This window comes from Pholis gunnellus (genome assembly GCF_910591455.1).
Source record: "Pholis gunnellus genome assembly, chromosome: 2".
Taxonomy (NCBI): Eukaryota; Metazoa; Chordata; class Actinopteri; order Perciformes; family Pholidae; genus Pholis; species Pholis gunnellus.
In genome coordinates, this window is record NC_136536.1 from 19,979,897 (window position 1) to 20,004,695 (window position 24,799).

A 24,799-nucleotide genomic window follows, 5' to 3' on the forward strand; every position below is an offset into this window, starting at 1 on the left:
CATTTTTCAAGGAAACATATTGACATACTACTGTTAACTGCAGTAGTATTTCAAAGTTGCTGTTCATTTTTTTAAATGTTTTTGTACGTTATAGAATAATATAACTATTATATATAACCACCTAACAAACTGTACTGACAGCATTCCGAATACTTTACTCTAAATGACAACAGGCTACTATGAATACAGGTTTCTTTCACATCAATTTCTTTTCAGCTTTGCAAATATATAAGAAAAACAATTCACTTGTTAGAGATTGCAGTGGCATTGTACGTACACCCAGTGTTCAAGGCTGCCATGTTGTCTTCAGAGAGGACGTCACTGCCAAAGCGCTGAGTCATATGCCAAAGCCATCTGAGCCGTGAAGCAACTAGGACTAAGAGGTGGCACACAGCTGCACTGATACCGTGCCGCCTAAACGGGTTACAGCAAACATGACCTGCTCAACGCCGTCTGCTTACCTGAACTGAGGAAAATCTCAAGAGGGGGATGTGAATGTGAAATAGGTTCAGAAACTTTTTTTAAAAAAGTTATTTTTTTTTACTAAGAACATTTTTTCCCCCCCCCAAAACTGGAGTCAGTGAAAGTTTGTCTAGAATAGTTTGATTTTTATGAAAACTTAAACACCAGTTGGAAGAAGTAAAAAAAACAAAAAAATTCGAACACGTTTATCCTCCTCATGGGGTTAAGACTGAGAACCAGTATTATTCATGTGAGCGTTTTATAATGGTGAGAAGCTACTTAACATCTTCACCATGATGAGATATGAAGACATTAATACTTCTGGTCAATGTCCAATTAAATAAAAACATTTCGTAGTTGAACATTCTTAACAATTACATTGCTTGAGATATGCAAGATGCATATAGAACAAGCACTAACTTACTTTTTAACTTCCAGCGCTAAAGTGTAAAATTTTAAATCTCTGTATATTGGGACTCAATTTTCAGTGAAACAGTGCGTCAAATGACACAGAAATGTCTCAACTGTCTAAAACGTTTGTGGAAAATGCTAAATGTAAACTATAGGTGTACTAGGTTCAAGGAGGTGAGCTTGTTACCACACTGGACTCACTCGATTGTCTGCAGCGAACTTCATTTATGAGAGAATTTTAAAATTTGACTTCAAAATATCCTAAAAAATATGTAATTAAAGGAAAGAAGAAAAAAAAAAAACACTACGATCTATGCCAAGTCCTTATAAAACAGTTCCATATTTATTGCAAAATATTTTTGTACAGAATACAACTGAAAAAACATCAACAGAGGAGGAATGGACAGTAAGGCCAACATCAGAACTCCGAGAGCTGAACTGTACAAACACCAATAGTAACATTTGCTGCTTTGTGTTTTTATACATGAATTGGTTTCCCGCCCTCACAGAGACCTCCTTAAGGGGGAGAAAAAAGAAAGAACTCAAACATCTTCCCCTTTTTCTAAAACATTATGGCCTTTACCTCGAGACCCATTAACTTAGGACACCAACGGACAATCCTTTCTGTAAGAAAGGTGTCCCTCTATTGATAGTGTCTCACAAAATATAAATATATATATACTTGTAAAAAGCTCCAAACAATATGGGACTGGTAATATTTTGGAGGTGATCGTTGCGTCACTCGTCAGTGAGAACATGAGGAGGTTCAGAGCTCAACAGCTGAAGATAGGAGGCTAACACCATTAGCTCAACTTCTAACGCCAGTGACTTGAGTGTGCTGAGATGACACTTCTTACTTTGAACTAAATAAAATATCAATGTTTGCTTTTAGTTTACTTCACACTGCTGGAACAATTGAACCCTCCCTTGAGCTCGGAGGGGTTTAGCATAGTGCGTCTAGATAAATTTCGGGCGTGCATGCCCATGCACATCCTCATGCGATTTGGCACAGATGTAGAAGTTCTTTCCTCAAAATAAAACTTGTGGTAAACGCGTCTCAGTCTCTCCAGCTGCTTCTCTTACATCTTTTTTCTTTACACATTAAAAAAAAAGGCAGAGTGAGACAGGATACATTTTTCTTCCCCGACATTCAAATGTACATCTTAAAACATTGGCTCTCCCAAAATGTGGGATCTAATGAAGACAACCAAAAAAAAACTATTACTACTAAATAACTATTTTTTATTATAGAAAATCAAAATTAAATAACAATTAAAATAGATAGGATTTTTTTTTTTCATATGCATAAGCCCTTCAAGAAAACACACCAACACTTTAGAAAGGATGAAGATGATGTACAATCCAGAACTCCAGAGGAGAAAGGGGGGGGGGGGGGGGGGGGGGGGGGGACTAGAGGTGCAACAAAACAATGTGACGTTTCTGCCCTTCTGATTCTATATCTTACGATGCATCTGGTGGCTAAATAACAAAAGATGAGTATCCGCTGCTCGTGGGGGTCTCTACACCAGTCAGATGACACAGACTGGGGTCTTCAGACACAAACAGGCCGACCAACACAATGCTTTGAAGCTGACTTGGATGCTTCAAGGACATTGTTTTGAGTTTTTTTTTTGGGAGGAAAATGTCAGTTTTGTTGCAGAAACTCTTCTACAAACATTCATTTCACGAATGACGGTGAAACTCTGAGGGTTGATAAAGTGAATTTTGAGTCACGACTGCACACCTTTATGACCATTTCTTTCTGTGACCCTCCACTAAAATGATCCGATACACTGTAGCTCTGTAATGGTAGGGGTGTGTGTGTGTGTGTGTGTGTGTGTGTGTGTGTGTGTGTGTGTGTGTGTGTGTGTGTGTGTGTGTGTGTGTGTGTGTGTTGGAGGGGGGGGTGGGACTCTTTAACCTGTTATGGATATCACAAGTGCTTTCAATGATTTGATACCCTGAGTAGAGGACATAGGCTTGGGGTGAAGTTCAGTCGAAAGAAAAACATTTTTGCCGAGCAAACATCAACTGAAATAAAAAGGACATTACTAAGTAATACCACCTTTCACACATAAATAATAACCTGTACTGATCGCTACATGAAAAACCACAAATGTAACCAGAGAGAAATAAAACAACAACGACAAATCACCCATGATAACACAGTCATTTTCAGCTTTACAATATGCATATATTCATGCATATATAGTGTGTATTTCCCCTTGCATACAGGCGAGTGGTTGGGGACTATATAGAGAGCCTTTAGTTATACCAACTCCCTCTGCAGAGACTAACACTGATTATTAAGAGATTGGTACAAATGAGAGCAAACATAATTCACAGGACGGGCTGAGGGGCGAGAAGACGGGGACTGATTCCGCGCAGCCTTGTAAACAGAGGAGGCCGGACAGCCAGAGAGGATGATGGGTAACAGACATCCACTTAAAGCAGCAAAGATGGGACCGATTACAGGACGTGGAGGCTGGGCGGGAGTGGGGAAGAAGAAGAGGTGGGGGACATTTTTCTCCCGGTTTACCAATCAAAAGTACTCAAAGAGGCAGCATCGCCTCGCAACATTTGCCTCGTTTGCTTCCCGTTCGGCTGTTCTGACGTCGAAAAATTGAAGTTGAAGTTATCGACATGTTCCTGCCTGCGCTGCTCGAGAGGGAAACTACTCATATTGTAACAAACAGTGGATTCTCAGCGATGTAACACAGCGTCTTATGGTAAAGCAACCTATGGGCTGAGCGAGTGTTCGATAGGGGGGGAGGGGGGGGGATGAGCAGGTGTAGGTCACTGGGTCTTCGAAGGTAACAGCTGAAACCCACCCAGCCCCCCCCGTCGGACATCCTCTTTGGGTTGTTAAGAGCTGAGATGACAGAGGCGCTCAGACGAATAACTGGATGCGCTCGCGGATGGTCTGCCGGCAGATCGGGCAGGTCTTGAGCGCGGCGCTGCAGTCGATGCAGGAGGCGTGTCCGCACTGGAAGACCAGCTTGATGTGGTTGTCGATGCAGATGGGGCAGGTGATGCGCTCCTCCATCTGGCGGTAGCGAGACTGCAGCTGCTCCAGCAGGTTGTGCTGCTCCGAGTTCTCGGTGCCGGGGCTGCAGTCCACCTCCGTTTGGTCTGTGGATAGAGAGAAGGGGGGGGGGGGGGTCATCAACATGGATGATGTCAAAGCAATGAGGAACAGAGTTAACAGACTTAAGCAATATCTACAAGTTATTGTCTCCTGACTGTCCTACTGATTCACCGTGCGACTGGTTAGTAAATAATAAGGCTTCATACTACAGCATCTGACAACATGAATAGCACCGACGCCTCAAGACTAGCGATCACTGCCAACACAGACAGATTTTTCCGTCCTCTCCTCTGGGATGTCCACACCAAAAATGCATATTATATGTGCCTTTAAAATAATTTAAAAAAAAATCATGAATAAATATGAAATCAGTCGTAACACTGAAAGCACAATTTAAACCTGGTTTTAAAAAAAGAAACATACAGTACAAGCAGATTATAAATTACAATATAAAAAAAACTTTGCTGTATTTAAAAAAGTCAACATTTCAGGGAATATTTTTTGTCTCAAACATGAGTTTTTATAAAAGACATTGTTTTGTCTGAAAATGTTCCACTATATCATTTTCCTATTAACATATCCCAGATAACAAGAACGAGAGGATTATTCTTACCTTGTCGAATTTTCTTGGTGATCGTGACTTGGCATTTGATGCATTTCTTCATTCGATGGGCACACTCTGTTTAGAACAAGAACCACGTCAGCAAGGAGACACAGAGCACATCCAAAGAAAATACAAGTGAAGCAAACTGTAGAGACATATTTAGAGATTTATTTTTTTATATGAAAAAAGGAGTTTTTTCTCTTGACACCATAATCTGCCTATCGATAACCGGGTGGCCCTTTGCTGCCATTGGCTTCATCATCACCGAGTCCTCCACTGACTCCAGTCTCCACCCACCTTCACAGGCCACGCTGTGCTGGCAGGGGCAGAAGAGAACCAGCAGAGCCAGCTCGGAGCAGATGAGGCATTCGCTGGGCCCCGGCGGCGTGGGAACAACCAGGTTGGTCATGGTGTTTGGCGTAGTGTGGACCCGCCTCAGGCTGGCGCTGCTCAGGCCCTGCCCACATGTGATGGCCTGCAGACGCTGCAACCTGAGAGGCAACACACAGCTGTTACACACAAAAACTAAAAGTGAAGTTGTTGTTTCTTTAATCTCTAAAGTGATTCCCACATAACTCTTTTGTTTCCTGTAGCAGCTGATTTCTCTTCATCTTTAAATGTAAAAAGACAGTCTGAACATGGTCATAAAAATACTTTAACAATCCAAGATATTTAGTAACATTACCCAAAGGCATAACGAATGTCAGCCCTGCTTTTCCAGACACATACCTGTGTTTCTCAGAGAAGCTCTTGATGAGCTGCAGCATGGTGCCGTCCGCCACCAGGTCCAGGGGACTCTTTCCCTTGTGGTTGGCGTAGTTGACGTCGGCCCCTTCCTGCGCTAGAAAACAAGCGATGGCTGAGCCAACGCTCAGCTCAGCGTTCCCCAGAAGACCTGAAGCGCTCAGCTGTGGATGACGACGGGAAGAGAGGGTGGAAAAGACAGAGGAAGAGAGAGTAAGTTGCAAACACGATTTTGAGGCGGACCTCTACAAACACAAGGACTGATCTTGTGGAAATGGTAGGAGTTGAGAATACTTTGAAAAACATTTGTGTCAGGGACACAGCTGATAGTGAGCAACAAAAAAAAGGGAACGGTAGTAAAAACCAGTGCAATCCAGCTAAAGCTGATTCATAAGCCCAAATCTAATCAGCACTGAAGAACTCCCCCAATAACTCATCTGCTGGCAGAGGCAAAAACAGCCCTGAGCACTACAGTCTAGCCACCGTCATGTGTGTGTGTGTGTGTGTGTGCTGGCTTGGCAGGTGCCCAGGATGTTGAGTGAAGCTGCAGTGTTTGCGGTCATGTAGACTGAAAAGGACATTCTTCATTGGCACAATGAGATCAACACCAACTAATGTAACAGTCATGTAAAAAGTGCTGCACAAAGCAAGGTCTCTCAATGAGGAATACTCAACTAGTTATTGTGAGTAAATGGCTCTCAGACTAGCAATGCAGGTGTTTAATGCCCCGATTCATGGGTTAGATTATGTAATGTGAGAGGTGTGACTCGAAGTGATGAAACCACTGAGAATTATCTCCTAACTCTGCAGTTTAGCAACTTTCAGCTCAGCTTGTTCTGGTTTTATGACCCACAACTTTACAGTGAAACGGCCTCGCTGTAGACGACCTGCTCAGCTACACACAGCAGACTGACACAGTTAGCAGCTAGCTGGTGAACATGGTGAAGTATTTAGCCGCTGAAGAACCAGATATTTCCCCTCAGGAGTTGTAGTTAAACGAGGGTGAATATTGGACTGACGTTCCCCAGGTCACGTGAAGCACAACTCTTGAGATAATGTTGCTCTAAAGCTCCTCCATGTGTGCTGTGTGCTCACACATTCACTACGATTTTAGCATCATAGTGTGTCAGTGTACTGCTCACAGCTACAGCTTGTTGTGCTGAGTGCTGACCCCAAGTGGCCAAAAAAAACCCGGATTAATTCCGGTTTAATGTTACTGAACTGGAATCGTCCTTCAGTCGATGCCTTGTTGAGCTTCATTCATATAACCGCCTATCTGCCAGCAATAGCAGTATCCTAGCTTGCCATGATTAATATTAACATTGCCATTGGTAGTTGTTGTCGAGTGCAGTGGTGATGCATGGGATCCCCCTCCCCAACAAAATAACTTAACAGAGAAAAAACTGATTCAATTCAAAATGTCAAAGGGTCACATTAAGGTCTGACATTCAGTCAGTTATTTATGTGGAGGATTAATAATACCACATGCCTCTAATGGAGTGTTCAAGACATCCTCTGGGGGGGGGGGGAATGACCTGGTGTGTTTACACCGTCCTCCTAAATTTATCACAGACGTCTTAACTAACTCTGTCTTTGCCAGATCTATATAGCTTCACTAAGTGGGCCCTCTTCACTTCGCCACCCTTCAGCACTTCCTCTTCCCCTTCATGTACACCATCGTTCTCGGCCTCTTGCCAGTACTTGCTTTTAAAGCAGCGATAAGAGATTAAAGTCAAAGATGAGGTCATCTTTATTTCGAAGAGAATAAATCTTCAATGCTGAGACTTAAAAACGTAACTCCACGTGGTTATCAAGATGTACAATCCTATTTTATTTCTAATTTTGGTGATTTCTTCCATAAAACGAAGCTGTGACGCGTGCTTTGAGTTGCAGGTAGTATCCCTTTGTGACCTATCTGATGACTTTCTCCTCAGTTAACCCCTCTCTCCTGCCCTGTTATCACAATAGAGCAGAGTCCTTTCTCCGTAGATAACCTTCACCTTTAAGTAATCCCACCAGACTCCTTTCCCTCTTACCCATTCATCCCCTCATTTACCTGGAAAAGCCAACTAACCCCTTTATCCTAACCGCTCAGACTGTAAACAAATACCGTCCCTCTGTTTTTGTCTACCATTCCCTCCCTGCTTCAACATTAAGTCTGATCTCAACCCTTAAGTCTTTATTTACCCCGCTTTGAGTCTGTTTGTATCTCCTTAAGACTGCATTAATCCTTTTTTCCCTCCTTCAGTCCTAATCTCCCCCCGTTTTAGTGTCTATTTACCCCTCATTCATTCTATATTTACACCTCTTTGAATGTTTTATGTACTCTTCCTTTGGTTGTTTATTTGTCGTGGATTGTCTCTACAGCAACCATATCTTCTGCTTACACTCTCGCCAGTCTCAAGTATTTAGACCGTAGTTCATATATTTTGTGTTCACATAAAAGTTGTATTGTTTCCCTTCAGATCATTCTGTCCCAACGATGAACCCAGAATTCAGTGGTGAACAGCTGCAGTTACATTATAAGTCCTTCTCATTATGAGATGAGTAATGTCAATAATCAGAATATCAGTTGAGAATTCTGAATGGATAAATACAATTAATCCTATTTGCTGTTGTTTTTTTAATCCCACTCTAGTTGCTCCCCTTGGAATAAAAAAATAAGTGGACAACATGCCACCTCCTCCCCGTCGGTTCTCACCCTGCAGTAGAGCGACGTGGAGGAGCAACCTTCGCTGCTCTCCTCGGTGCTGCTGGTTCCCACGGCGGGGCTGAGCATAACGTTGGCCAGCTGCGGGCGGAGGAGGGCCACGTGCATGGCCGTGTCACCGTCCTCGTCCTCCATGTTGACGTCGGCGCCCTCCGACACCAGCAGCTGCACCAGGTCGGTGTGGCCCTGCGTGACCGCCAGCTGCAGCGGCGTCTGGTTCCGGTTGTTGCGGATGTTGATTTCGCAGCGTCCCTTGTGGTGGGGGCGAGGAAGGTGAATTAGACGTGCGAAACGATGGTGGGTGCATTCTGTTCGTGCAACTCTACTGTATTTATCAGCAGAGAAGAAGAGACGGATCAAAAACAGTTGTGCACCCCGTCTCTAGCTCACCTCCTTGACGAGGATCTCGCCGACATCCCGGTGGTTGTTGAGGGAGGCCAGATGCAGCGCGGAGAAGCCGTCCTCCTTCTTAACGTCCACCAGCTGCCGCGCTCTGCCCAGGATCTTCTCTGTGGCCCTGCCGTCACGAGACAACACAAAACTCAATCAGGCAGAGTGCACAACACCCTTCACGGCTCGCGGCTTCAATTAAGAAGAGTTGTATCTGTAACAGTGGCCCCTGTGCTTTTTACTGAATCATCTCTCACTTTAAAAAAATTGCAGGTTGCTTGAATGTCACAGTTACCTAGTGGCTAGTACTAATACAAAAGATTAAATGTGATGCTCCAAAAAATATTTAAGAAGCCACTTTCATCCACATGTGTTGCTTTAAGCTTAGTAGTGCTGCTAAGACTAAGACACCAGACACAGACTGTATGGACCGCTCAGAATATGAAGCTCGTCGTCATCCTGTGTACTTGACACCAGCTTGGACAGAGACGCAGCTGTTGCAGAGCTGTTAACAAGCCGATATAACAAGAAAACACTCGGTCACAACAGGCAGCCAGTTCTCAATAAACACAGCTAACTGGGCTCCTGATGTACAGCTAACCGTTTCTTTAATACTCCCCCTACCTCAAGTGTTAGACGTGAATTGTTCCTTTAAGCTGTACATGATAGGAGACCGCCATCATCCTTAAAGCTGGCCATCATCACATTCAGTATTAAACCAGTGTGATATAATATGGACAGAATATCACAATCTACGCTTCCAAGGTCAAACATGTGAACCATGTGGGGAGTTCTCTGGAGGATGACACCACATTCAGTGAAGTGAGACTTTAACAACTTATTATTATTTTTGTGATTCACGCAGCGGGGCTGATGCTGCAGTGTGAGGCTGGCCTGCTCTGTGGCCGAGTCTGCTTTATGACGTGTCAAATTGAAGCAGACAGCCTTAGCGAGCACCATGGAAGCTTTGGTGCGACGTGACCCAAACCTTTCCTTTATGGATGCTGGGCTGATTCTAATGATGCTCGGGTTCCGCTGTTTGGAAACACTGGTGTTGCTTATGTTGATAGATGAGGCTGGGGTCAGACAGACAGCTCCTTATTAATAAAAGAACATAACTAGAGGACGTCAATACATTGCTCAGTAACCTGCAGAACATCAATAAGCATTGAGTAACCGATAACGTATACGAGCTTCTTCATATCCAATCCAGCAATAAAAAGCCAATTACCACAAAACAAAACACACAATGCGATGCATAGAGTAGGTATTCCTACTTAAGCTAACTTTAAAGCTGGGGCACAGACGGCTAATGTCAAAAACTATATCTATTATTTTTTCACTTTTACGTTGTTTGACAATTACTTCAGAAGTATGGTTGCTTCATTACGTAATGTGGTTTTAAAAAGCAAAACAACTTGCTGCGAGTGCATTTTATCACGATCAAATCTTACATCGTCCCATCTCTCCCTAGCACCTCCACATCACCAATTTGCAACTATCCTTCTATTTTGTACTATGTAACTGTTATTTTACGGCAAGTTAAAAGAATATCTTAAAAATCTCTCTACCTGAATATTGAATATTTAACAATTATCCCTTCCGCTACTAACAAAACTAAAGCACATCCAATAAAAAAAAACAGTTTTGTGACTCAAAGGATCCTTTCTGGAGCTTGACATTTCCTTCATTCTACAACCTGAAGACACTTAACAAAATCACAAACTAATTGAGCCATCTCAGCTCATCAACACACCAACTCTCTTAAATGATGCATCCAGATAGTGTCATCATCTCTATATCGCACCGCATAAACGCTCCCAGTGGTGTACGGGGAACATGGAAAAACGCAAATTGTGTTTGCGTCAGTGTAAAAAGGGGCCGTTTTAATGCATTTTTAATTATGATAACTAACAAATTACAATGTTTACAGGCTCATTAGCAGCAGATTGCTGATACATTTCAAATGCATTGCTGAGGGCCTGTAAGCCGAGAGAACAGGCTGCTTTGTTACATGTAGAGTCGCGTATGGTCGGGATCTCCTCTGGGCGTGTTACTAAGGATGAAGGCTGTTGGGGGGGACATTGTGTTGGAGGTCATCTGTACCTGCAATGCAGCTCTGTGGGTGTGTGTTTAACTGTGTGTTTAAGTGTGTGTGTGTGTGTGTCTGTGAGAAGGTATTGATAGAGGGAAAATATCATTCCTGCTCTTGAGTCTTCTCCAGAGCACCTTCGATTAGATAAAGAGCTCACCCTCGCAGTTGTGTCCCCTTTGCACCCACCACGACTCATTTCTCTGCATTATTTCCATAATCGTTACTCCTGTGTGTTCATGAATATTCAGACTTGGGCTGACGTTTTGGGACAGTTTTGTACAAACATGCCTTCACTCTCACTCTCACTCTCTCTCACACACACACACACACACACACACACACACACACACACACACACACACACACACACACACACACACACACACACACACACACACACACACACACACACACACACACACACACACACACACACACACACACACACACACACACACCAGCTATAGGGCATCTCGGGCACGCTGGTAAGGACTTTTTCCAGAGACTGGAGTCATCGTTTGGCTATTTTTGGGAGTTTGCATAATGCTTGCTTCTTGATCAAAGCTTGATAAAAGCAGAAGAAATGTACAAGGGCGAGTGCTGCTTCTTTGACTTTGGCGGTGACAAGAGAAATGAAAAATAAAAGGATTTCATGTATAATTATAGCACTGAGAGTAGGTCTGCTGTGAAATCTATCCGGTGTGTGTCACACAGTTTATGTCAAAAAGGCACAATGTAATACTGGAAAGGAGTAAATAGGGAATGTTGGAAGAAAGAAATGAGTTAAGAGGAAAAGAGGGAGAAATCCAGACAAATACAAACAGACCAACCGCCCTATCCTCACCCTCCATTTGCCTCTTCTGTCAAGCTGAAAACTCCAGAGCAAATCTGGCTGCTTGCCTCATTTCTTTTCTTTCCCAGGACTGTTTGTGAACTTGGCCTCCAGCCTTCTTTTTCCATTTCCTCACAATAAATAAATACGCTAATAAAGAAAACATTCTGATCTTTCTGTCACAAAAAACAGCAAGAAAGCAGAACCACAGCTGCTCGCGGGAACTCCAAACAGTGCTGCATTAAACAAACCCAAAGAAATCTACTTTTATGGATGATCTTTACTTTTAAAGACTCGCCAACAATTACATTTACTCCACAAAGATTAATCTCATGTTAAATAGGAGGTAGACCCTCAATCTAATGCCTGCGCACATTCAAACTGTACAATTTGTGATTCCAGAACAAACAAGGGAAACGTACAACAAACACACATCACCTGTGCTGTCTGAATGCACTGGAGGCCTGCAGATGATATATGATTGAACTGGTGAACCGAGCCAATCCTGAACACTGTAAATCCTGTGTCTCTCCTCTTGGCGCAGCGGCCGATGTCAAGCTAAATGAATGCCGGGGAGTGCGGCCTCAACTCCCAGCACTGCACATATGACACTTGCCAGAACAGATTGGACATTTATTAAACGACCGTCTACTGCAGCTTCCGCTCCCGTTCTCTTTCCTCTCTCACCTTCTGTTACTGCGTAGTTTTTGTGTAGTTTTTTTTTTTTACCCATGCTCTGTTGACATGCGTCCACATACTGCAGTGATGTACAGGGCTGTCCTCAAAAAATGATCCTACTAAAAATCTAATCTAAGGTGTGTACAATGTGAGTTTGGACTGGGCTCGTTGTTGGAGGAGTGTGGGTCACAGGGAGGTGAAGTTGAGAGGGCAGAATTTAGCCCTTCAAAGCTTTCCTTTGGCGAGAAAAATGGATTGACTTCAGGTTATTTTTCGCTGGTTTAGTACTTGACAGAGTGGCATAAGTAGATGGTGGAGAGTCTGCAGGCAAATAACCAGAGGACCAAGCTATGGTGATCTACTCTGAAAACCTTTACTAATGACAATAACAGGGCGCCCACTCTTTGGAATAAACATTTCGAAGATATTATCCAACAAAGTACATAAAATGCACTTTAAAACATTGAAGGATGGACTTATTTATGGTGGTGCTGTTTTTTTTTTATTCCTGCTTCCCTTCTTTCATGGCACCACTTTAAAAAGAGCCGGGGATAATTTTCCATTACATGGTTTTGTTATAATTTTGGACGGAAAGTTCATGCGAGGTCGTAAAAGCCCTGGAGCGAAGAAGCGGGAACCTCATGATGGCCAGGCAGACTTGGTGCACTGTGAAAAATATCAACTCCAAGTAGTCGCTCAGGCCTGCGAGGAGACTTATTTATATACAAATAAATCACCTGTCAAGGTGCTTTTCAAAGCATTTTACGGCAATGAATCGATTGTACTGCTGAAAATAGCAATAAAAAATAATAATAAGATTAACTAACTCAAATTAACTCAGGTCAGTTGCAGTAATGCATGCATTCACATCTGCACAGTGCACAATGTAAACAGTCTATGAATACCATATCAAAGTACAAAGCGCTCAACTGTTGAGGTTGGTTTGAGTGATGGGATAAAAAAAAACTATATATTACATCATTTCTATGAGTTAATACGTAACATTTTGATTTTAAATGTCTCAAAGCTGCTGCTGACAACTTGAATAACTTCACTTTTGGTTTGTTCTCGCTACATTTTAGGGCTTTTCGGGGTGTGTGGGATGCAACATGGACAGAGGAGGACACCGGCACACCAAAAAAGGAGCCAGACAGAATTTGTTGTGTTTGAGGGAGGAAACCTTATCATTGTGAGAACATTCAGGTATGTCCGGCGTTTCTGCCTGCCCGGTCAGTGCGACATCAAGGCTCAGCTTGTGATTAAGCACCTCCAGTGTTAACCAGCCAAAAACCAAACACACTCAGGAGACAATGGAGCCTTTGTGACATGCGTCAGTGAGGCAGCCTCGGTTTAGAGTAAAATAGCTGAGCTGATCTTTCACCAGCTCTCTATTGGTGTCCTTTAATGATATATTCATAAAATACAGATGTGTTTCCCTGCTCGCTCTCAATAAGCGCTGTGACACAGCAGTGACACAGCAGTGACACAACCTCTCGCCAAGTCATGAAAGCTTTCACGACTGCTGTGATGAGTAGGTCTATCCTGGGAAAACTGATCTGGTACACTGTTCGCAGTTTGTTTGGATCTTTTTTTTTTAACCTTTTGTCCCATCATGAATCTCTGGTTCTGCATTGCTGACAAATGACTACACAGAATGAATGAATTTCGCAGGACAAGTCGATGTGTAGGGAACCAGGGTGCAAAAGTAAATGTTGCATTTTTGCCTGATATCGACTGGCAGCCTGCTGACAGCAGCAGAAGCTGTGTGGGAGATGAGCTCTCTATCTGTAACGGATAGTGTTGACCCGCGAGTCCTCAGTTGAACACACGGGAGAGATTCCCACAGACACGCCCATAAACCATCATTTCCCAGGCAGATACTACGTGCATTCAAACGACCAGATAACATGGCTGTCATTAGTCCATACTGATTGGCTAACAAGCTCATATTATAGGAGACTTGGAGATTTGTGGGATTAAAAACATGTTAACACTGATGATTCTGGTTCAACTGAATCTCACTGAACTCATTCAAAAATATATAAAAATAAGACCGCTCCAAACTAGTGCTGATCTGTTCCTCCTTTTGCCATTATTAACCAGTATCTAGTTATGGTAAGTCATATGGGACCACCAAGGCTGGTTGTTGGAGAATTACAAAAAAAAACATAAGATGCACTTCCACTAATCCTGCTAGGTGACGACTCCAAGAAAATCCCCACTATAGTGAAGCGCCTGGGTAAATACCCACCTTATCATGAAAAAAAAATGTAAAAAAATATTTGTTTTACCAAAATGTTTGGGTTTCAATATCTAATCTAATGTCACAACCTAGCTTTAAAACCGTACAAAGTTTCGGACGTGATCTCCACTCACAGTTTGTTTCCTTTGAGGGCAGCATGGTGCAGCAGGTTGAAGCCTCTGTGGTTCTGCTGTGTGAAGTCAATGTTGGGCACCAAAACCAGGATCTCGATGATATTTCGGAAATCTTTAGCAATGGCGTCATGGAGCGGTGTGTCCCCATATGAATCCTGATTGGATGAGAAACATTTTTGTTGTTGTTGTTGTTGAACATGTTATAGGTTTACATTAAACCCACCAGACATTTGTTTGCAGCATATATTGGAAATGAAAGTGTTCACAAGCATAGCACAGCTGCATTATTCAAATGATAACAGTTGTGAAAGGTATCCTACAAATTGTCTTGGTACTAAAATACTTTGTTGTAATCCTGAAATCTAGACTGTGTATACTAATTTTGTGTCTATATTAATGTGAAGGATGCTACAGTCCATTCAGTTTATTTATGGCACAAACTAAAGCAAACTGTGGGCTGCTACATGATGTTTTGTACTAAGTAGCTCCACCACTCAAGCAGAAAAATAATGTTGTTAGTGGATCTGGGGCCTGGTTGCAGGCACGTTAAACAGCCTGGAAAAACGCCTTAAAAGAGACACTAAATTGCCTTAATGAGTATGAGGGCTGAAATGTATCAGGGTCACAGTCAAACACCATAAACGTTTGTTTTCATCTGCTCGAAAGGACAATACGTGTATAGCAGATGACTGACACGGTCAGAGAAGCTCACTCGCTGGTTACCCAGACGCTCACTCAGTGGTTGACCACTGGCTACTTGGTGGCTACTAAGTCATGAGCTCACTCCTCCTGACCAGTGACTGAGCCAGAGAGGGGCGTGATGAGGGCTTGTAGGAGCCATTTACTTAAAGATGTATATAACTGGATCCCATGGACTTTGTTGTATTTATTACATTTTTATTACAGATGTTTTTATTTTGTTTTTCTATTAACGCGTATTTGTGCAAGATGTATATTACTGGAGGCAAAATCAACTAACATTTCTCAGGCTAATTTAGCATATATATATCATTAAAGTGTGACTGTGTCATTCATGCAGGTAATTGTCTCAACAGAACCGTAGTCTCTTCTCAGACTAGACAAAGATGTGAGCAACTGGCTAATCAAAGCCACTGGTACGCTGTACTGCTACTTAAACTACACCAGAATTAAACAAACAATAAGAATCTTCACTACTTAGTTTGTAGGGCGACAAATTCTAATCAACATTCGATCTGGAGGCATCAGGTATGCTAGGCCCCTCTCACCTGGAGATTGACGTCAGCCGAATGTTCGGTCAGCACTCGCACCACGTCGGTGAAGCCCTTGTTGACGGCAATGTGGAGCGCCGTGCACATGGAGTTGTTCAGGAGGTTGACATTTGCCCCCTTGCTCAATAGCAGCCGTGTGATCTCTGCCTGGTTACTAAACGGGAAGACACCATGAACGGAAAAAGACACACACGCAGATTAAATCCTCAGTCATTCACTTAAGTTTAGTGATTCTACATGTCTGAGCAGTGCTTTCCATTAAGATAATTCAAACCAGTACATCAAATCTCAAAAGGCTTATTCTTAAAACCTACTGGGAGCTACACAAAGCTCGAGGGTTTGCACACTAAGTCACACAAATACCCTTTTCAAACCCTGCAATTTTGTTTTTGCATGCTGTACCACTGCTGCAAGCCAACACATGTTATTTGCTGGCTTGACAACAAGTGTAAATTCCCAAAGAGACTTCCTGAGCATGTGTTAATGTGGTGAGAGGAGGAGACATAGCTGACTGATTAGGGCAGCACTTAATGCTGCCACTTCTGTGAATGGATTATCACATTACAAGGAAAGACAGGCAAGAGCTCTACTGTACATCTGTCAGTCTCCTTTCTAAATCCTCAAGGAGCAGAGCTGCAACTTGTGTGTGTGTGTGTGTGTGTGTGTGTGTGTCTGTGTGTGTGTTGCACCTTTGGCCATTGTGTGCAGGAAAAATGTGTGTGTGTGTCCTCACCCGAAGGCAGTGTAGTGCAATGCTGTGTCTCCATCTTCATCCTTGACCTCGATGGAGCTGTTGGCCTGCAGCAGGGCCTTCACCACCTCCATGTGGCCTTGGTGGGCAGCGACCTGCAGTGCAGTCTTGCCCTGGTTCTTTATATCCACCTGCCAGGAACACCACCGTGGTTGAAGATTCATTAGTGGCGACGACGGCCGAGACATTAACAGAGCTGAACATAGACTGGCTGGAAATAATCTGGGCATGAGCGACAACCTCGTTCGTCACTTGACACATAATCCTAATAAGTAGTTTAGTCGTCGCCAAGTAGAAATGTAGTCGTGCAGAACGCAACAAAACAAGGACTTTTATTTAATTGAGCAACACGTTATTACTTTTCTCACTCATTTTAAAAAACAAACATCTCAGACAATACTATACAGTTTATAATGTCATAAGTCATTTGGAAAGGCAAGTATAACGTGTGTTGTAAACGCACAGTACATAATGTGTAATGATGGTTGATATATACAGTCTATAAACACATGGTTTAGGTTGCTGACTCAAGTTAGCGTGATTCATTTGAGCTTAATTAGCATTGAGTTCAAACTGTGATTGCCAGACTCTGGTTTACTATAAAAACTATGTTGGTTTGAAAACCTGTTTACCAGGAGCGACATACTGAAATATTATTTTCACCTTTTTAAGTCCCTAAATTGTCATTATCTCAGTTCTTTCTCATACCGTCAGTTGGCTCATTCAATGATCACTCTCTCTCTCCCACCTTTGGTTTTAATAATCAGTCATGAACGTCTTAACCAAACAAGCCAACGAAATTATGGGGAATCAATTTGATCAATTATTAACTGAAACTATTAACTAAAATGTATTATTGTCAAATTTGTATATGCGAGAAACTGTAGACTTTTGTGGGTGAAAATCATTTAATAAGGGAGTCACTGACATTCCCAAGAGCAAGAAGAGCAACATATTGTTTGTTGCACAGAGACTATTCTAGTCACAGCACAAACTCAATAGTGTTTTTAGAGATATTAGAGTAGTGTGTGAAAATGTGAACGGTCTAGAGTCGCTTCCTCGAACAGACTGGCAAATGTCAGTGTACAGTGAGCCCTTGTCTGCCCTTATCTGGTTCACTACGTCACTCCGGCCCTTAAATTCCCCACCCCCAGCCTGGGTGTCCTGGTGGAAAGAGCTCTTGGAACGGGCAGTGGACTGCAGCAAAGAGAAGGCGTGCTGCACTAACCTTGTCAGGATACTTCAGCACCAACTCCCGCACTTTGTTGGCACTGCCGTGTGCTGCCTCAATGACCAGCCGGCTGGGATTGTCCTGCTCTGTGGACTGAGACAGCAGCTTCTCCAACACTGAGATGACAGTACCTGAACAGAGACATAGGCAGATGGAGAGCAGGTTAAAAAGGGAGAAGGAAAAGGTTGTGAAAAGGGGACAGACAAAAGGTATAGGTAGAAATGGTGGCGCAAAGCCTTCCAGAGGGCTAAAACAGCAGACACACGGGTTAATGGGTTTGTCAAAGCTGAGCTCAATGCAAAACCACAGGAATGGCTCAAAATGCACCTCCATGCAGTGCAATCTGACCACACACACACATTCACAAACGCCCACATCACTCTGTTGTCAAGCTGCCATCCGCTGAGGTGAACACGCGTACAGAACAGATTTAGTCATGATTAGGAGACTGCTGGGAACTTCTGACATGATGACAAATGTCTGCTGCGCTGCCAAAGCCTCTCGCTGTCAGCATGCAGGATCATGACATGCAATGGAGAAGAACATTTCCAGAAGTGACACCCTCGTAAACACACACACTGCTGGAAAAAAACAGGGGAATGAATGTGGACATGAACACCACAGTTGCAGCCTGTATGTGAAAGCATACGTAGGCAGAGACAGAGCTGCAGTGAGGGCAGGGGGAGAACGAATGAATGCACGCAGAAGGTAAAGCTGGAGCTGGAGTGTTAGAGATGGACCCCCTCGTCTCGGCTTACTTCCAGATTCGTTGGGGTTCTCGGCCGTCATGAGGTTGGCGTCCACCTCCACGGTCTGGGACGAGAGGCACGCTGGGTTGAACGTCCACGTCTGGCCTGCAAACGCCACCCGTAGGTCACCGTCAGCATATACTTTCAACACTTTCCCGGCCTGGCCAAGCACCTAGGAGAGCAACAGTAAGTAAGGTGGCTGTGGCATGGGTCGGTGAGAAAGGGCCTTTTAAAGTTAAAAACAAAACAAAAAGGGAGAAGGTTGACATGGACAGATAAAGAAACAAGGAGCGGGAAAAGCTAATCTAGCAGAAACTGTTCATGGTTTTTAAAAAGGACCAGTTTCTGTGCCTCTCTGGGTAAATGACTTTCGAGGCAGCGGCTCTTTACTTGATTACATCCTGATGTGAACTTAGTATTCAGGAAGTGCGTCACTTATAATTCAGAGGGAGGTCTGCCAAATGAAGGCTTTACTTGTGACACGGTTAACATCATGCACACAGACAGGGGGTAACCTGAATATACCAGAATACAGAGTTGAGACAAAACAATTGTTTTGCAAGTCTCAAGTCTTTAATGAAAACCTAAGTCAAGTTGCATCTCGAGACATGAAAGTCCAGAGTCAAGTCCCAAGTCAAGACTTAAGTTATCATGCACCCCTTACCACATTTAATGCCATAAAAAATGTCTCCCTATTAGTAACAGTTAGTATAATTAATAAATATAGTAAATAATAATAAACCATTGGATTATCTTCCCAAGTCAAAAGGTTTACGTCCAAATGATGTCATGAGTTGAGTTACAAGTCTTTTCTGATTTTAGTCAACTCTGAAGTCATCATGACCTTAGTTTAAAGACGCATGACACAAGTCTGACTCGAGTCCAAGTCATGTGACTCGAGCCACAGTATGTCATGAACCAAGCCTCCATAGCTAACGCTGAAACACCATGAAGAGTTAGTACTATCGGGCTACTATCTATTATCAGGCTAAATGAGCATACAGGAGCCATGCTGTCTGTCCACTCTCCGTGGCCCGCCTGCAGTCTCTTCACATTCTCGATGTCCTCCAAAACTTTGACTAGTTCGCCAACTCCAAAAGTGTTCACCTAGTGGAAAGAAAGATGGACAAACTTACTACACTATGAAAATCAGCTGAAAAAACAAACTGAAGTTCTGAACCACACCGGATCCCACTGTAAGATCCACTGGTTCTCTGTTACTCAGTACCTTGGTGAGGGCCCCAGGATGGAAAGTCCAGCGGATGTTGTTGCTGTACTGGACTCTGACATCTCCTCGGTCAGTGATTCTATGTACAGTCCCGATCCGGCAAATGTACTGCAAACACAAATAGACCGTTTCACCCAGGGTCTCCCTCTGCATGGCTGTGACCTTAATGTTCCCTTTAGCAGCTGTGATTTGGGAATTGAACGCTCCGTTTCCTTTCACTCTGTTGAACGCTAACATCCATCTGAGCCACTTATATAAATAATCTGGATGCAAGGCTCAAGAGGGCTGCGAGGGCATGTTTATGTCTAAACCATAAAGAGTACATACTATGTGCAAAGGACAAAGATAACGTCTTGGAAAAAACCATGTTGTTTGAACACTTTGTACTTTTACGTTATAGACCAAATTAAGCAGGGAGTTATGTAAAGCGGTCTATTGTTAACATGTTTGGAATTGTGCGATTTGTCTTTCTGGCAGAAGGGAAGACTTTAATACCTCAGCCATTTTGGGGTTCCACCCTCCGTGGCCCTCCTGCATCTGTCGCAGGATCTCCACCTCCAAGAGACATTTGACCTTGTCGCTTTGCTGGAAGGAGTGGCTGTCAGCACTCTCCTGGCGCTGCAGCTCCGCGTGCTCTCCTGGATGGACAGGTGTTATGTTGGAGACTTGTGTGAGACCAACACCAGAAGTCGGCACGTCGATGTTTTCTAATAACATTTATATTTACAGCGTTGTAATGTTCTAAAATGTCATGCAAAAATACAACAAAACATTACAATTATACACAACACCAAATATGTTTTTGATGAACCAGTGACTACCAGCAATGCGTGACATAACAGACTAGTATCAGATTATTCATGAAGGCCAATATCTGTCAAATATACTGCTTCACTCCTAATGTAGAAAGAAATAAAAGACTTAGAGCACACTTAGAAACAGGAATGGGTCTGCCTTACCGAGCTTTGGTAGGTGGTCTTTGTAATAGAAGCCTCCTTGGCCGTCGGACACGTACTTGAGGTCTACTTTGCCCTTGTGGCCCATTCGGTAGACATTGGTGGTGCCATTGGACCAGGTGACGCTGGCCACGCTGCGACCAGACTCTGTGTCCCAGCCGCGAATGTCCACTACCTTCCCAACCTTACCCTCCCCGCCTACACACACACAAAAATGCACACATACAAACACAGATATGCGAGAAACAATAAAGCATCGCTGTGTGGGAGGAGTGGGGGATAAAAGGCAGTGAAATAAAAATGCATCTCATTAAAGAAGGAAAAGTCGTTAGATACAGATTGGAGCCCGGTGTGTTTTGATCAGGAGAAAAATGTGTGAGCAACAGGGAAGCACATGTAATTATCCACAGTCAAATATGAGACGCACAATGAGAACATGAGACAAATGAGATGACAGACAGAGGTGTGGAGGAAACATTTTCCCTGTAGAGACATAAAGTGTCAGTCACTTCCATTTTCTAGAGCTAGCTCAGTCTAATCAAACACCTGACAAGACACAATTCCCCATCTTGATTCCAACACATAAACCTCATAATGAAAAATAAGAATCACCGTTAAACAATAAAAACATTTCACAAGAAGGTCGCAGATCTATAGAACACGTTCCGTGATGTAAGAAAACTCATGTTGGGCCATTAAAGTCATCAAGCTGCCTCAGCGCCTATCCACGCCAGCTAAAACCAGGAGACCCGTACGACTACACGGTGGGCTGGGGGGTTAGTGAGCATGCTCGGAGCTTCCTGTATGTGCTAACCGCATACACCATTTAAGCCTGATGAGTGACTTAAAGGAAACCCCAGGGCGTTGATTTCCTTTTGACTCATTCGCTCTAGCCCATAAAAAGGGAGCGTTGCTATTCTCAGAGACAACGATGACCCCCAGATCGGGAAACGTGAAAGACATATTAGCATTCCCTCTTTCTTCCTAACAGGAACATTAAAGGGCTTTAATTTAGCCCACTTATAAAAGGGAGATATTTAAACTATTTCAAATATTAGCCAGCTGTATCTGAAAGAGAGACAATTTTAGTTTGTCACATAATGTAAAACTGCATCTATTAGTGGAAGCCATTATATCCATTCTCTACTTTATTAACAACTGCATCATACACTAGATTTTAAGTGAAGGGGCTTCTCAGTTTATGCCATTACACAGCGCTGGAAAAAGAAAAACAAAGACGACAAATGTTGCAGAACCAGGACTCTGTAAAGACACAGGCACATCTGTGGAACAGACTCAGATGAGTCACTGGCAATATAAATTCACGCAGACACACACACACACACACTGACACAACATTTTGTGGGTTAACGAGACGTGAGGTTAGAATGTTATTATGGGATTATTGTGGATGGTGAAACACTTTGAAGACATACAGCTCCATGCTCAAGAAGGTAGGGGGCCTGCTGATTCGGCAGCACCAAGTTAGCTTCCCCCTCCCCCCCCCCCCCCCGCACCACTCACCGTCTTGGTTGCCCCAATCCCAGTCAGGTCCACGAACCACTTTAACCCCCTGGAAGATTCCTTTGAGGATGATCCGCGGGAGGTTCTGCCTCGGTGCCAAGCACACTCTGTGATAAGAGCATGGAGACACAGCTGAACAAACTGCTCTACGGACTGTCCAAGACAATGTTAAGACCTGATATGAACTCCTTAATACCAAACTTTGTTCAATTATGCGCATTAAAAACCCAACCAAACAATGGAAGAGCTTTGAATCTGTGGCAAGCCTCGGCAGACACAAGCCCCAAAAGTCAGTATGAAAGTACTTCCGAGCACATACATTTCTTCATTAAACACTGGTCATGATTAGGGATTCCAGTTATTATGGTTTAAATATTAGTCATGTGACTGATTGATCAGTTAATCATTACAAGCTTATGAAATGCAAATCACCTAGGAAAAAACATCATTGAGGACCAATGGACACGCTGCAGAATTTAGAAAAATGCTGTCGCAAAACTCCGATAACAGATGAACAAAAAGTCCGTTGACAGACGGATTCAACAGATTCATCCTGTGTAGTTCACAGGCTTTGCTGAAGAACAGACGTATGACGGAACTGAACATGCAGGACACACTGGATAAAACCCATTGATGCATCAGAGAAAATGGATAATCTAAACTCAGTGGAGTTTTCATGTACACATGCATACATTCATCATGCCTCACCATAATACATAACGTGCACAGTGCTACCTGTAGTGAACCGGTAGTTCTTCCACAAGTGGTCAAGAGATAAGCAGGATAAACCCTCCTTAGAACGAGATATTTTCTGACAGGATTTCAGCATATAAATAAATAAATAAATATCTAGGAAACCTATGCAAAGCTGCTGTGATCAGTGTCAAAACTCGACTATCTCACACACTGACCAACAGCCTCAACTGCATTCAAAGATTCAGACACTCTGACATACCTTATGGTAAAGATTTGATCAGATCTTGGTGCAAACGAGCTGCCTATTCCCATACTTTCTTGACGAGATCAAAACCCAGCTTCCATTTAAACCGAACAGCTTTTTGGATAAAGTCATATAAAATCCAACGGGCTCAAAAGAAGAAGAGAGCCTTGCGAGAGCTGTCGTCCTCAGGGAGCCTCATCGAGGCTTTGCTGCTCCCACGTTGCTCTAGCGCTGGGGTTTTGCTTAAAGTTAGCGTTGGCTAACTTCATCCCCCGTCACTGGCTGGATTTTCCAGGTTCCTGGGTGTGATAGCAGGAAACCAGCAGTACATTTGGCTCCGAGAGCCAAGTAACGCTAAATCTCGACGCAGGTCTGGGCTTGGACAGGTCCGTGTGTCTCTGTAAACAGAGGCTTTGAGCCTAATCCATGGAAAGCAGCGCTATCAGAAAGCAGGCCAGCAGAGCATGCACTTGTCATATACGGAGATACAAGAACCTATGCTGTAAATAAAGTATATAGGGTCTGTACAAACTCATTGTAAACTCCCTCAACCTGTAGTATTAAGGGTCATAAGAGAGAATGTAGCAATCTGTGCCAACGTCGCCACGGCACAATGCTGATTTAGCACAGACCGGAAGGACTGATTGAAATGATATAATACTGTTTATGACGGGAGAGCCGATTGATGGGAGAATAGACTATTCCCAAAACTGGACCAAGAATTATTTCAGTCGTAAAGAGGATGGAAACTGACAGATGTCTCTGGAAAACATGAACTCAGACTGTGACCTGTTGTTTGCCAGTGTAGCTACTCTGAGAAAGACAACAGCTCTTTCACGGGATCAAGATTTCTAATCCTAGACAGGATCAGAGACCTACACCTACTGACACGCTGGCTGGGTCAACAGTCAGCCGGAAGCAAGCTTCACTATTTGTTTTGCAGAAATCACCAAATGAAAGTCACAAGAGAATAAGAATTTGCATAGAAAGTGGTGGCTGTCAGAAAAATACAGGGAGGGTACGAGTTGGTGTAACAATAAGGATAAGATAAGATAAGGATAAGGATGTTTACAATGACAATAAACATCCTTATCCAAAAATACCAGTTGTGGGTGGCTCAGAGCTTTCCCCTTAAAGGGAAAAGGCCCTGGCTTCAAATCTTAAATGTACATTTACTGTACCTACTGTAATGTGTCTGTGGTACCTTTACTATTGCGGAAACACAAATCCAAACCCTTTTCTATTACATTGAAAAAGACAGCGGACAGCAGCGATTCTGGCTTGCAGACTGAGAAGGCACGAGAAAACCTCTGCAGGCCAGGAGTGGGGTTGGGGTTGGATGGTGCTCCTTAAAAACGTCACGACTAGCAGCAGTGTAGCTTGTTGTGCAAGGGGAGGATTAGGCATTGCGTTGACCGGATATGTCCCCCTGGAACTGCGTGTGTGTGCATGTGCGTGTGTGTTGTTTGTGTGTTGAAGAGCCGATTAACCAGCTGCATACCAACAAGCCACCTCCTCGTAAACACATATGCTGCCCTGAGCACCGTCAGCATGTACACACACACACACACACACACACACACACACACACACACGTGTGTCAAAGCGGCGCAAAAACGTATTCACTTTGATCAAAGGCAAGACTCAGAACACTGAGCGGCCATCTACGGTACAGCCTCGCAGCGTTTGGATCAGAAAACAATAACAAATAATCTATAATATTCTCATATCCTGAAGATTCACGCTAACAAAAAGCTTCATGCTTCATGAGCAGCACCTC

The 24,799-nt window shown here is 43.3% G+C and overlaps 1 protein-coding gene across 1 annotated transcript in view; it reads right to left on the bottom strand.

The window, feature by feature from the left end:
• Nucleotides 1-1,194: 1,194 nt before the first annotated feature.
• mib2 (MIB E3 ubiquitin protein ligase 2) overlaps nucleotides 1,195-24,799 on the bottom strand; it is a 39,983-nt gene continuing 16,378 nt past the window's right edge. The window contains exons 4-19 of the mRNA XM_079170013.1: nucleotides 22,080-22,186; nucleotides 20,559-20,753; nucleotides 20,095-20,237; nucleotides 19,600-19,707; nucleotides 19,374-19,478; nucleotides 18,381-18,543; nucleotides 17,620-17,753; nucleotides 16,374-16,522; nucleotides 15,638-15,794; nucleotides 14,391-14,545; nucleotides 8,410-8,536; nucleotides 8,011-8,271; nucleotides 5,295-5,473; nucleotides 4,863-5,056; nucleotides 4,575-4,640; nucleotides 1,195-4,005 (exon numbers count right to left, since the gene is read on the bottom strand). Coding sequence (XP_079026139.1) covers nucleotides 3,764-4,005; nucleotides 4,575-4,640; nucleotides 4,863-5,056; nucleotides 5,295-5,473; nucleotides 8,011-8,271; nucleotides 8,410-8,536; nucleotides 14,391-14,545; nucleotides 15,638-15,794; nucleotides 16,374-16,522; nucleotides 17,620-17,753; nucleotides 18,381-18,543; nucleotides 19,374-19,478; nucleotides 19,600-19,707; nucleotides 20,095-20,237; nucleotides 20,559-20,753; nucleotides 22,080-22,186 — 2,485 coding nt within the window. The 3' untranslated portion in view covers nucleotides 1,195-3,763. The remainder of the gene's footprint in view (nucleotides 4,006-4,574; nucleotides 4,641-4,862; nucleotides 5,057-5,294; nucleotides 5,474-8,010; nucleotides 8,272-8,409; nucleotides 8,537-14,390; nucleotides 14,546-15,637; nucleotides 15,795-16,373; nucleotides 16,523-17,619; nucleotides 17,754-18,380; nucleotides 18,544-19,373; nucleotides 19,479-19,599; nucleotides 19,708-20,094; nucleotides 20,238-20,558; nucleotides 20,754-22,079; nucleotides 22,187-24,799) is intronic.